The sequence below is a fragment of the Bison bison genome, unplaced genomic scaffold (genome assembly GCF_000754665.1).
Source record: "Bison bison bison isolate TAMUID 2011002044 unplaced genomic scaffold, Bison_UMD1.0 scf7180017864527, whole genome shotgun sequence".
NCBI classification, from domain to species: Eukaryota; Metazoa; Chordata; class Mammalia; order Artiodactyla; family Bovidae; genus Bison; species Bison bison.
In genome coordinates, this window is record NW_011495078.1 from 8,435,488 (window position 1) to 8,448,382 (window position 12,895).

Here is a 12,895-nt window from a genome sequence, read left to right on the forward strand (position 1 = left end):
CCTGGTCCAAAATGTCAGTAATTCCTAAGTTGAGAACCTTGTCCTTGACAAACCAGCTTTGAGATTTATCTTTAAGTCCTTTCTCCTTCACGTCAGCTTTCCTACACCACCCCTGAATCCATTTGCTTTCCTTTTAGTTACCAAATCCTATGTTTTCAGTATCAAAGTCTGATTCTACCCCCATTTTGTTTACACTGCCTGGTTTACAAGCCAGGCCCTCATCAATTCACATCTGTATAGTTACAGCAGCCTAATTCATTTTACTATTGTCTCCTTGTACCAGTAAACCATTTGTCACCTTTAACTCAGAAACTGTTGGGGATCTCCAAAGATGATCGTTAAGGTTAAAGACCTTAGTTCAAGGTCCTCCACAATAGGCTGTACCAACATTTTAACCTTATTTTCTTCCCCCCATACTCTCAACCTATACGTAGTACTCCAGCTAAATTCACTGCACAAAGTTTTGGAACAAAGTCTTTCTGCCTTTTCTTCCTGAAACTTTTGTTAGTCTTTGTCTGCTACCAATCATTCTCATCCTTTAAGGCCCTTAAGTTCTCTTTACCACTTCACAGCTTTTCTTGAATTACCCCAACCAAGTATCTCCTTGAAAGCCACATATCTTCTCTCAAGAAGTAATGCTCAAAATTCTCCAAGCAAGGCTTCAACAGTACATGAACCGTGAACTTCCAGATGCTCAAACTGGATTTAGAAAAGGCAGAGGAACCAGAGATCAAATTGCCAACATCTATTGGATAATTGAAAAAGCAAGAGAGTTCCAGAAAAACATCTGCTTTATTGACTACACCAAAGCCTTTGTGTGGATCACAACAAACTGTGGAAAAATCTTAAAGAGACGGGAATACCAGATCACCTGATCGGCCTCCTGAAAAGTCTGTATACAGGGCAAGAAGCAACAGTTAAAACCGGAAATGGAACAACAGACTGGTTCCAAACAGGGAAAGGAGTATGTCAAGGCTGTATATTGTCACCCTGTTTAGTTAGCTTATATGCAGAGTACATCATGCAAAATGCTGGGCTGGATGAAGCACAAGCTGGAATCAAGATTGCTGGGAGAAATATTAATAACCTCTGATATACAGATGACACCACCCTTACAGCAGAAAGCGAAGAAGAACTAAAGAGCCTCTTGCTGAAAGTGAAAGAGGAGAGGAAAAAAGTTGGCTTAAAACTCAACATTCAGAAAATTAAGATCATGGCATCTGGTCCAATCACTTCATGGCAAATAGATGGGGAAACAATGGAAACAGTGGCAGACTTTATTTCGGGGGCTCCAAAATCACTGCAGATGGTGACTGCAGCCATGAAATTAAAAAATGCTTGCTCCTTGGAAGAAAAGCTGTGATCAACCTAGAGAGCATATTAAAAAGCAGAGACATTACTTTGCCAACAAAGTCTGTCTAGTCAAAGCTATGGTTTTTCCAATAGTCATGTATGGATGTGAGAATTGGACTATAAAGAAAGCTGAGTGCTGAAGAATTGATGCTTTTGAACTGTGTTGTTGGAGAAGACTCTTGAGAGTCCCTTGGACTCCCAGGAGATCCAACCAGTCAATCCTAAAGGAAATCAGTCCTGAATATTCATTGGAAGGACTGATGCTGAAACTGAAACTCCAATACTTCGGCCACCTGATGCGAAGAACCGACTCACTGGAAAAGACCCTGATGCTGGGAAAGGTTGAAGGCAGGAGGAGAAGGGGATGACAGAGGATGAGATGGTTGGATGGCATCACCGACTCAATGGACATGGTTTGGGTGGACTCTGGGAGTTGGTGATGGACACAAAGAGTCAGACACGACTGAGCAACTGAACTGAACTGAACTGAACAACAAAGCCCTGGAAGCAGAGACTCTTCTTTACCTCTATGCAAACTTAAGCATTAATAGGAGTGGTAGATATTAGCGGTATACTAATTAACGGGTTCAGTGTCATCACTTAAAAGATCTTAGGAACGAACTAGAGAGTTTCTTCATGTTAAAATGTTGAATCCCCTTTAAGGTAGTAAACATTAAATGAATTTAATTTCTCTTGCCATTGGTCAAAAGAATGAGTATTTCATTAGCTGCATTAAATATGGAAAAACCCAGCAGAATAAAATCACCCTGTTTGTATATATGGAAGGGGAGTCAGAGAGGAGTGTGTATTTTACCCTAGAAATGCCTAGAGGAATTGTTTGTTCTAGAACTAAGGAATTCCTATACCATGCATCCCAGTGAGACATACTTTGCAAAGACAAACCCCAAGATCACAGTTAAACCTAAATTAAGATCCTAAGCTTCTAGGATGTGTCATTGATCTCCTCTCTAATACTCCAGGTAGTAAGAACTCAAGAAATCTTTCTTGCTCTCAAAGTTATGCAACAGAGAAGGCCTGAACAATTAACTCTGGTGTAAAGAACTCTACTTCTTTCTTCAGCCCACCTTGAACAAATGAAGACAACGGAAGTATTAATTCAGTACATCTTCCAAAGGAAAGTGCTCTAAATCCAAGGTAGTGTTAATATTTTCACTAACAGTCCAGATTGTTTTGTATACTTACAACTCTTAAGACTTTGGTTCTGCCCCACCCTAATTCTGACATCAGCAAGCATCACAGGTAGCTGTTCCTTGGTATCACCAGAAATAGAGTAAAGAGGAAATTCACCAGGAGACCATTCCAGAACCCACCAAATCTAACTTTGGTTTTCAACATTGCAGTAGATTATTGAAGAGGAACATTGCTGACAGTCACCTCTAACAAAAAGAAATATAAAATGAGGTGTTCTATTTTAAGAAAACATCAGGCTGGCCCCCAAGAGACAAGCTGTTATCTGTCCTGCAGAGTGACAATGAAACATACCAAAAAATTATTTGGTGTTTATCTGAAGTTCAAATTTAACTGCAGCATCTAGTTTGTGTGTGTGTGTGTGTGTTAATGCTAAATCTTGCCACCCTACATTCATGTTTTCTTGATAACAAGTATAAAATACACTTCCTGGTTGTAAAAGAAAATGGTTTGGTCCAATTCAAATTTGTTCTACATTTTTAAAAATTACAGTATAGTTATAACCCAACTGTGCTAAGGAATTATTTATAGAATTATGGGGGGGGGTGTGAAATTAATGGAGGATAATTTTTTTATTAAAAACAACTACAGATAGCATCATACATGTCTCACCAGTGAACTTTCATTATTGCTCAAGTAAGTTGATATGAGCTCAGTTAAATACCCACTATGACACGTACCTCATTTAGACCCAGAGCAGTCACTACTATACTTAACAAGGCACTGGGCAGCACTGGGCATTTTTTCCTGGCAGAACATTGCACATGGTTATGAGATGGGCATACCACCTTGTTGTGTTTTGGGGCATCCAGAATCAAGGGCCTTGGAATGAAGAGATCCATCTATTTCATATATTACATAACAATGTCAAAGCGATTTTATTTCTTTAAAAAAGTGATGCAAGGTGGATTGGGAAATGATACATTTTTGACATTATGGGAACTTCTAGAGTCCTGGACTTCTCAAAATAATTGGATGGCAATCTTCTTTATAATTTTCCTGGGAATTATTTTTGAGATCATACTCTTAAAGATTTGTATGTCCTTTCAGAAGAAGCCTGCACTTCCTTCAGAAAAGGTAAGTCAGATGTCCACAAGGTAAGAAAAAAATGCTTGATTTCCTTTTCCAAGATTTTTCAAAATAACTCAGAAGAATAACTTATAAAATTGTGTAACTTTGATATTTGGATTACTCTAACTGGGGTCACAAAGAGTTGGACACGACTGAGCGACTGAACCGAATTGAACATTTTATTGTCTCCCTTGACAGAAAGAAGACAATGGAAGTTGCCTGACAAGCATGAAATTTGGTAAGTATCCTACAATTTTATCAGCTCAGTTCAAGTTCAGTTCAATACAATTTCATATTTTAATATAAAACTTGTTCAGTCTGAACTTCTCCCACTGATACTCTGACTTTTTTTTATTCCTATTTCTCCCTAGATCATTGGTCAGCTATTTCATCCTCAGAAGCAAGGTAAATGATACATTTTGAAATTAGATGAAATGGATTGGTTTTGTTCTATTCAAAATTACATCTGAATTACAGAAAAAAGTTTTCCCATTTGTATAGAATACAACAGCAGTCCAACATCATAATTCAGTCTAACTTTGATTTTTATTTTTTAAATTGATTTTTATTGGAGTATAGTTGCTTTATAAAGTTATGTTAGTTTCTACTGTACAGCAAAGTGAATGAGTTATATATATATACACACACATCCCCTCTTTTTGGATTTCTTTCCCCTTTAGGTCACCACTGAGCACTGAGTAGCGTTCCCTGTGCTCTACACGAGGTTCTCTTTAGTTATCTATTTTATACATAGCAGTGTATATAGGTCAGTCCCAATCTCCCAGTTCATCCCACCCCATCTTTCCCCCTTGGTATCCATACATTTGTTCTCTACATCTGTGCCTCCATTTTGTGAGTAAGTTCATCTGTATCATTTTTCTAGATTCCACATATAAGTGATATATTCAGCATTTGTTTTTTTCTTTTTAACTCACTTCACTCTGTATGGCAGTCTCTAGGTCCATCTACATCTCTGCAAATGTCACAATTTCATTCCTTTTAATGATTAATATTCCATTGTATACATGTACCACATCTTCTTTATCCATTCCTGTGTTGATGGACATTTAGATTGCTTCCATTTTATGGCTATTGTACACAGTGCTGCAGTGAACACTGGGGTTCATGTATCTTTTTGAATTATGGTATTCTCTGGGTATATGCCCAGGAGTGGGATTGGTGGGTCATATGGTAGTTCTGTTTTTTAACTTTGATTTTTAAATGGTTGCTCTATTCCAAACTGTATTAATGGTTTTTTATATATTGTTGAAATTATCCTTCCAGGTAGGTAGTATCATTACTGTTTTTTTAAAATTTGTTTCAGAGTATGTACAAATACATGTTTGTATATAATGTATATATTAGGGCTTCCCTGGTGGCTCAGATGGTAATGCATCCACCTGTAATGCAGGAGACCCAGGTTTGATCCCTGGGTTGGGAATCTGGAGAAGGAAATGGCTACCCACTCCAGTATTCTTATCTGGAGAATTCCATGGACAGAGGAACGTGGTGGGTTACAGTCCAGGGTTGCAAAGAGTTAGACATGACTGAAGTGACCAAGCACGCACATAGTTGCTTTATAATGTTGTGTCAGTTTCGCTGTACAGCAGAGTGAATCAGTGTATCATACACATACATATGTCCCCTCTCCTTTGGATTTCCTTCCCATTTAGGTCGCTGCAGAGCATCATTCCTGTTTTTACAGATGAGGAAAATAAAGCTTAGAGGTTAAGTGGCTTGCTTCTTTCTCTACCCCAACCTCTCTCTCCAGTACAAAGAAGTAATAATGACAAGTTATAATTCAACTGAAAAAATATTCATTTAGCACCTACTGTGAACCCAGCAGACCCTGAGCTAGGTTCTTCAAGAGTGCCATGAAAGGAGTTTATACAATCAGAATTCATCCCACATCCTGAGGATACATGAGTGCTAGAGATTAAATACTGACATTGCTACTCTTGGTGCTATCAACATCTTAATTGTTTTCATCAAAATCCATTCAGTAATCTTTAGATATCCCTATACAATGGACCTTGTATTTTACACTGGTATTCAAATAATAAGCCCTGGAGGAGGTAGTGACCACCCACTCCAGTATTCTTTCTGGGAAAACCCCATGGACAGAGGAGCCTGGCAGGCTATGATAGGTGCTAAATAAATATTTTTCAACTGAATTATCAGACCTGGTGATTATTACTTCTTCATTTGTATTGAAGAGAGAGGTCATGGTAGGTAAACAATCCACTTAACCTTTAAGCTTTATTTTCCTCATTTGTCTGTGGGGTCACAGAGAGTTGGTCATGACTGAGTGACTGAGCATGCATGCACAAATAATAAGATAGTATCTCTTCTCAAGAAGCTTATATTCTTGGGGAGGAGACATATTCATAAAGGATGATTTTGTTTGTTTTGTTTTTGTTTTAATTGGAGACTAATTACAATATTGTAGTGGTTTCTGCCATACACTGACATGAATCAGCCATGAGTATACATCTGTTCCCCATCCTGAACCCCTCTCCCATCTCCCTCCCCATCCCATCCCTCAGGGTCATCCCAGTGCACCAGCCCTGAGCACCCTGTCTCATGCATTGAACCTGGACTGGCGATCTGTTTCACATATGATAATATACGTTTCAATACTATTCTCTCAAGTCATCCCACCCTCGCCTTCTCCCATAGAGTCCAAAAGACTGGTCTATACATCTGTGTCTCTTTTGCTGTCTCGCATATAGGGTCATCATTACCATCTTTCTAAATTCCATATATATACATTAGTATACTGTATTGGTGTTTTTCTTTCTGACTTACTTCACTCTGTATAGTAGGCTCCAGTTTCATCCACCTCATTAGAACTGATTCAAATGTATTCTTTTTCATGGCTGAGTAATATTCCATTGTGCATATGTACTATAGCTTTCTTATCCATTCATCTGCTGATGGACATCTAAGTTGCTTCCATGTCCTGGCTATTATAAACAGTGCTGTAATGAACTTTGGGGTACACGTGTCTCTTTCAGTTCTGATTTCCTTGGTGTGTAGGCCCAGCAGCGGGATTGCTGGGTCATATGGCAGTTCTATTTCTAGTTTTTAAAGGAATCTCCACACTGTTCTCCATAGTGGCCGTACTAGTTTGCATTCCCACCAACAGTATAAAAGGGTTCCCTTTTTTCCACACCCTCTCCAGCATTTATTGTTTGTAGACTTTTGGATAGCAGCCATTCTGACTGGTGTGAGATGGTACCTCATTGTGGTCTTGATTTACATTTCTCTGATAATGAGTGATGTTGAGCATCTTTTCATGTGTTTGTTAGCCATCTGTATGTCTTCTTTGGAGAAATGTCTATTTAGTTCTTTGGCCCATTTTTTGATTGGGTAATTTACTTTTCTGGAATTGAGCTGCAGGAGCTGCTCGTATATTTTTGAGATTAATTCTTGTCAGTTTCTTTGTTTGCTATTATTTTCTCCCATTCTGAAGGCTGTCTTTTCACCTTGCTTATAGTTTCCTTCTTTGTGCCGAAGTTTTTAAGTTTAATTAGGTCCCATTTTTTTATTTTTGCTTTATTTCCATTACTCTGGGAGGTGGGTCATAGAGGATCCTGCTATTATTTATGTCAGAGGGTGTTTTGCCTATGTTTTCCTCTAGGAGTTTCTAAGTCTTACACTTAGACCTTTGATCCATCTTGAGTTTATTTTTGTATATGGTGTTAGAAAGTATTCTAGTTTCATTCTTTTACAAGTGATTGGCCAGTTTTCCCAGCACCACTTGTTAAAGAGATTGTCTTTTCTCCATTGTACATTATTGCCTCCTTTGTCAAAGATAAGGTATCCATAGGTGTGTGGATTTATCTCTGGGCTTTCTATTTTGTTCCTTTGATTTATATTTCTGTCTTTGTGCTGGTACCGTACTGTCTTGATGACTGTAGCTTTGTAGTAGAGCCTGAAGTCAGGCAGGTTGATTCTTCCATTCCCATTCTTCTTTCTCAAGATTGCTTTGGCTATTCAAGGTTTTTTGTATTTCCATACAAGTTGTGAAATTAGTTGTTCTAGTTCTGTGAAAAATACCATTGGTAGCTTGATAGGGATTGCATTGAATCTATAGATTGCTTTGGATAGTATACTCATTTTCACTATATTGATTCTTCCAATCCATGAACGTGGTATATTTCTCCATCTATTTGTGTCGTCTTTGATTTCTTTCATTAATGTTTTATAGTTTTCTATATATACGTCTTTTGTTTCTTTAGGTAGATTTATTCCTAAGTATTTTATTCTTTTAGTTGCGATGGTGAATGGAATTGTTTCCTTAATTTCTCTTTCTGTTTTCTCATTGTTAGTGTATAGGAATGCAAGGGATTTCTGTGTGTTAATTTTATATCCTGCAACTTTACTATGTTCATTGATTAGCTCTAGTAATTTTCTGGTGGAGTCTTTAGGGTTTTCTATGTAGAGGATCATGTCATCTGCAAACAGTGAGAGTTTTACTTATTCTTTTCCAACCTGGATTCCTTTTATTTTTCTTCTCTGGTTGCTGTGGCTAAAACTTCCAAAACTATGTTGAATAATAGGGGTGAGAGTGGGCACCCTTGTCTTGTTCCTGACTTTAGGGGAAATGCTTTCAATTTTTCACCATTGAGGATGTTTGCTGAGGGTTTGTCATATATAGCTTTTATTATGTTGAAGTGTGTTCCTTCTATGCCTGCTTTCTGGAGGGTTTTTTATCATAAATGGATGTTGAATTTTGTCAAAGACTTTCTTTGCATCTGTTGAGATAATCACATGGTTTTTATCTTTCAGTTTGTTAATGTGGTGTATTACATTGATTGATTTGTGGATATTGAAGAATCCTTGCATCCCTGGGATAAAGCCCACTTGGTCATGATGTATGATCTTTTAACAGGTTGTTGGATTCTGTTTGCTAGGATTTTGTTAAGGATTTTTGCATCTACAGTCATCAGTGATATTGGCCTGTAGTTTTCTTTTTTTGTGGCATCTTTGTCTGGTTTTGGTATTAGGGTGATGGTGGCTTCATAGAATGAGTTTGGCAGTTTACCTTCCTCTGCAATTTTCTGGAAGAGTTTGAGTAGGATAGATGTTAGCTCTTCTCTAAACTTCTGGTAGAATTCAGCTGTGAAGCCATCTGGTCCTGGGCTTTTGTTTGCTGGAAGATTTATGGTTACAGTTTCGATTTCTGTGCTTGTGATGGGTCTGTTAAAATTTTTTATTTCTTCCTGGTTCAGTTTTGGAAAGTTATACTTTTCTAAGAATTTGTCCATTTCTTCTAAGTTGTCCATTTTATTGGCATATAGTTGCTGATAGTAGTCTCTTATGATCCTTTATATTTCTGTGTTGTCTGTTGTGATTTCTCCATTTTCATTTCTAATTTTGATTTGACTCTTCTCCCTTTGATTCTTGATGAGTCTGGCTAATGGTTTGTCTATTTTATTTATCTTCTTAAAGAAGATAAATAGCTTTTTTTAAACAAAGCTTTTAGCTTTGTTGATTTTTGCTATGGTCTCTCTTCTTTTGCATTTATTTCTGCCCTAATTTTTATGATTTCTTTCCTTCTATTAACCCTGGGGTTCTTCATTTCTTCCTTTTCTGGTTGCTGTAGGTGTAGAGTTAGGTTATTTATTTGACTTTTTTCTTGTTTCTTGAGGTAAGCTTGTATTGCTATGAACCTTCCCCTTAGCACTGCTTTTACTGAGTCCCATAGGTTTTGGGTTGTTGTGTTTTCATTTTCATTCATTTCTATACATAAAAGGATGATTTCTTGCAGTATAGTAACACAATAATCGGAAATCTAGGAGAACATTTTAGGAGACACCTACACCAGCTTAGGGGGTGTTGAGAATGGCTTCATGGAGAAGCTTATACTGGAGCTGAACTTTAAAAGGTAAGTGGAAATTAGTCAGAAAAAGACACTGGTTGGGAGAATAAAGAAGGCCTTATAGGCCATGAACAGAGGCAAGGAAATAAGAAACTGCAGGGTATGTACAACAACTTATGATTATTTCAGGGTTGCTAGAATGGTGAGGATGGGCCAGGAGTTGAAAAAACAGGCAGGAGTCAGATCATAAAGGACTTTCTCTCATTGTTGTTCAGGCGCTCAGTCATGACCAACTCTGCAACCCCATGGACTATAGCACACCAGGGTCCTCTGTCCTTCACCATCACCTGGAGTTTGCTCAAACTCATGTCCATTGAGTCAGTGATGCCATCCAACCATCTCATCCTCTGTCTTCCACTTTTCCTCCTGCCCTCAATCTGTACCAGCATCAGGGTCTTTTCCAATGACTCAGCCCTTCGATCAGGTGGCCAAAGTATTGAAGCTTCAGCATCAGTTCTTCCAATGAATATTCAGGGTTGATTTCCTTTAGGATTGACTGGTTTCATCACCTTGCTGTCAAGGGACTCTCAGGAGTCTTCTCCAACACCACAGTTTTTAAGCCTCAATTCTTTGGTGCTCAGCCAAACTGAGCTTATAGAGTTTATAGTCCAACTCTTACATCTGTATATGACTACTGGAAAGACCATAGCTTTGACTATACAAACTCTGTATGCCATGTGAAAAGCTTGGAGTTTATTCTGTAGGTAGTGAGGAACCACTGAAGGTGGTTGAGCGTAGGAGTAACAGTTTTGTGTTTCAGCTGAATCACTAGTAGCTGTGTGGAGTACAAACCTGAAGATTACTTGACTTCAGTCTAATTTCTTTTGGTTGTCAGGTGTAAAGGGGCTTTATTCATGTAATGTGGTTGTTCTATTTGTATTTATTTATAAATATTTATTTGTTTTTGGGTGTGTTGGGTCTTAGTCCTCACTGTGGTGCACAGGTTTCTCTAGTTGTGGTACGTGGGCTTACTTGCCCCACAGCATGTGGGATCTTAGTTCCCCAGCCAGGGATTGAACCCATGTCCTCTGCACTGGAAGGTGGATTCTTAACCACTGGCCCACCAGGGGAGCCCCTCCCTCTGCCTTTCTTGGTGTTGGTTTTACCTTGAGGTAAATAGAAAGATTGCCACCAAGAGTTTCCAAATCAGACCAGCAGTTTCCAGAGGATTTAAGAGGCCAATTCTTTCTGTGTCTTTCTTAGGAACAAGGCAACTTTTCCCCAAAGTTGTTAAATGTCTTTGTCTTATACTGGGATTAGTTCATACCCACTCCTTATTCAATTACTTGGAAATGAGATTACTATATTAGATTTAGCATAAACCTTTGAGGTAGAATGGATGTTGAAGAGTACGCATCCATGATTATTACTCCAAGCTATAATTTTGCTTTAGTTGTAAGGACAGATGGTGGTACCAAAGGTGACCTGATACTAAAGATGATGGGTAGGTGTATCAGTCAGGGTTCAGCAGAGAAATGCAAAAAAGAGAGAGAGAGATAAAACGAGTTTTATAGGAATTGGCTTGCATGGTTATAGAGGCTGAGAAGTCCCCTGATCTACCAAATAAAAACTGGAGACCTAAAAAAGCAAACGGTATAATTCAGCCCAAGGCAGAAGTCCTGGGATGGCAGGGAGTTGTGCAGTGCTGGATGGTCTCAGAGCCCAAAGACCCAAGAATCAGGAGCTCTGATGTCTGAGGGCGAAGAAGATGGACATCCCAGATCAGTAAGAGTTGGGAGTTTGCTCTTCCATCTCTTTGTTCTATTTGAGCCCTCAGTGGATTGGATTATGCCAGCCAATATGCCCAGGGCATATCTTCTGTATCTTCAGGCTGCTGATTCAAATGTGAATCTCTTCCTGAAGCATCCTCACAGGTGCTCAGAAATAGTGTTTTACCAGCTCTCTGGGCATTCCTCAGCCCAGGCAAGTTGACACACAAAATTGACTACCACACTAGGTAACAAAAATGTGTATACAGCCTGTATATTAGACATTAATAGCTTCTCCTGACAGTAGAGAGAACTTGAAAAGTATTTAATGTATTTTAAACATTCACCTAATAATTTTGTGTTCTCTGTGAAAAAAGGTAAGCAATACTTCAGTCTAAAATACTCCAAATTCTATTAATAATTAGAAGAAGCCAAATCAATGAGATTTTCCTGTATAAGTAAACATGTAGAAAAACTATTTGTGTGATGGGGGTATATATTGATAATTTTATTTATTAGCTTCATGGCTCTGGACTTCCCTGGTGGCTCAGACGGTAAAGCGTCTGTCTACAATGCGGGAGACCCAGGTTCAATCCCTTGGTTGAGAAGATCCCCTGGAGAAGGAAATGGCAATCCACTCTAGGACTATTGCCTGGAAAATCCCATGGACAGAGTAGCCTGGTAGGCTACAGTCCATGGAGTCGCAAAGAGTCAGACAGGACTGAGCAACTTCACTTTCACTTTCACGGCTTTATTCATGATGATGAGTTATTTAAAACTAGGGTCATTCTTCCAGTAAAGGACAAGATAATCTGTGTTCCCTGGAAAGACAGCCACCAGAATTTCTGACTTAGCTTATATGAGTTTCAGTTTATGATTTTAGGGTACCTTACCATGACACAAACTTACCATGAAACAGACACGACTTAGCGACTGAACAATAACAACTGTGAAACAAAACTTAAGGGGCATCAGAATCACCTGGAGAGCTTGTTAAAATTCAGATTTCCAGGCCCCACACCTAGGGCATCTGATTCAGGAAGTCTAGGGTGGGATCTGAGATTTTGCATTTCTGGTCATTTTGCATTTTGCATTTATGATCATTTTGCATTTTTGATCAAAGTGATGCTGATGTTGTTGGTCTGAGCACTGCTCAGTTCAGTTCAGTTCAGTCACTCAGTCGTGTCCGACTCTTTGCGACCCCATGAATCGCAGCATGCCAGGCCTCCCTGTCCATCCCAACTCCCAGAGTTCACTGAGACTCACGTCCATCGAGTCAGTGATGCCATCAGCCATCTCGTCCTCTGTCGTCCCCTTCTCCTCCTGCCCCCATTCCCTCCCAGCATGAGAGTCTTTTCCAATGAGTCAACTCTTCGCATAAGGTGGCCAAAGTACTGGAGTTTCAGCTTTAGCATCATTGCTTCCAAAGAAATCCCAGGGCTGATCTCCTTCAGAATGGACTGGTTGGATCTCCTTGCAGTCCAAGGGACTCTCAAGAGTCTTCTCCAGCACCACAGTTCAAAAGCATCAATTCTTCGGTGCTCAGCCTTCTTCACAGTCCAACTCTCACATCCATACATGACCACTGGAAAAACCATAGCCTTGACTAGACGAACCTTTGTTGGTAAAGTAATGTCTCTGCTTTTGAATATGCTATCTAGGTTGG

General features: G+C 39.0%; 1 protein-coding gene across 1 annotated transcript in view; it reads left to right on the forward strand.

The window, feature by feature from the left end:
* The first annotated feature begins 3,659 nt into the window (after positions 1-3,659).
* LOC104982217 overlaps positions 3,660-12,895 on the forward strand; it is a 26,278-nt gene continuing 17,042 nt past the window's right edge. The window contains exons 1-2 of the mRNA XM_010831554.1: positions 3,660-3,871; positions 4,005-4,038. Coding sequence (XP_010829856.1) covers positions 3,862-3,871; positions 4,005-4,038 — 44 coding nt within the window. The 5' untranslated portion in view covers positions 3,660-3,861. The remainder of the gene's footprint in view (positions 3,872-4,004; positions 4,039-12,895) is intronic.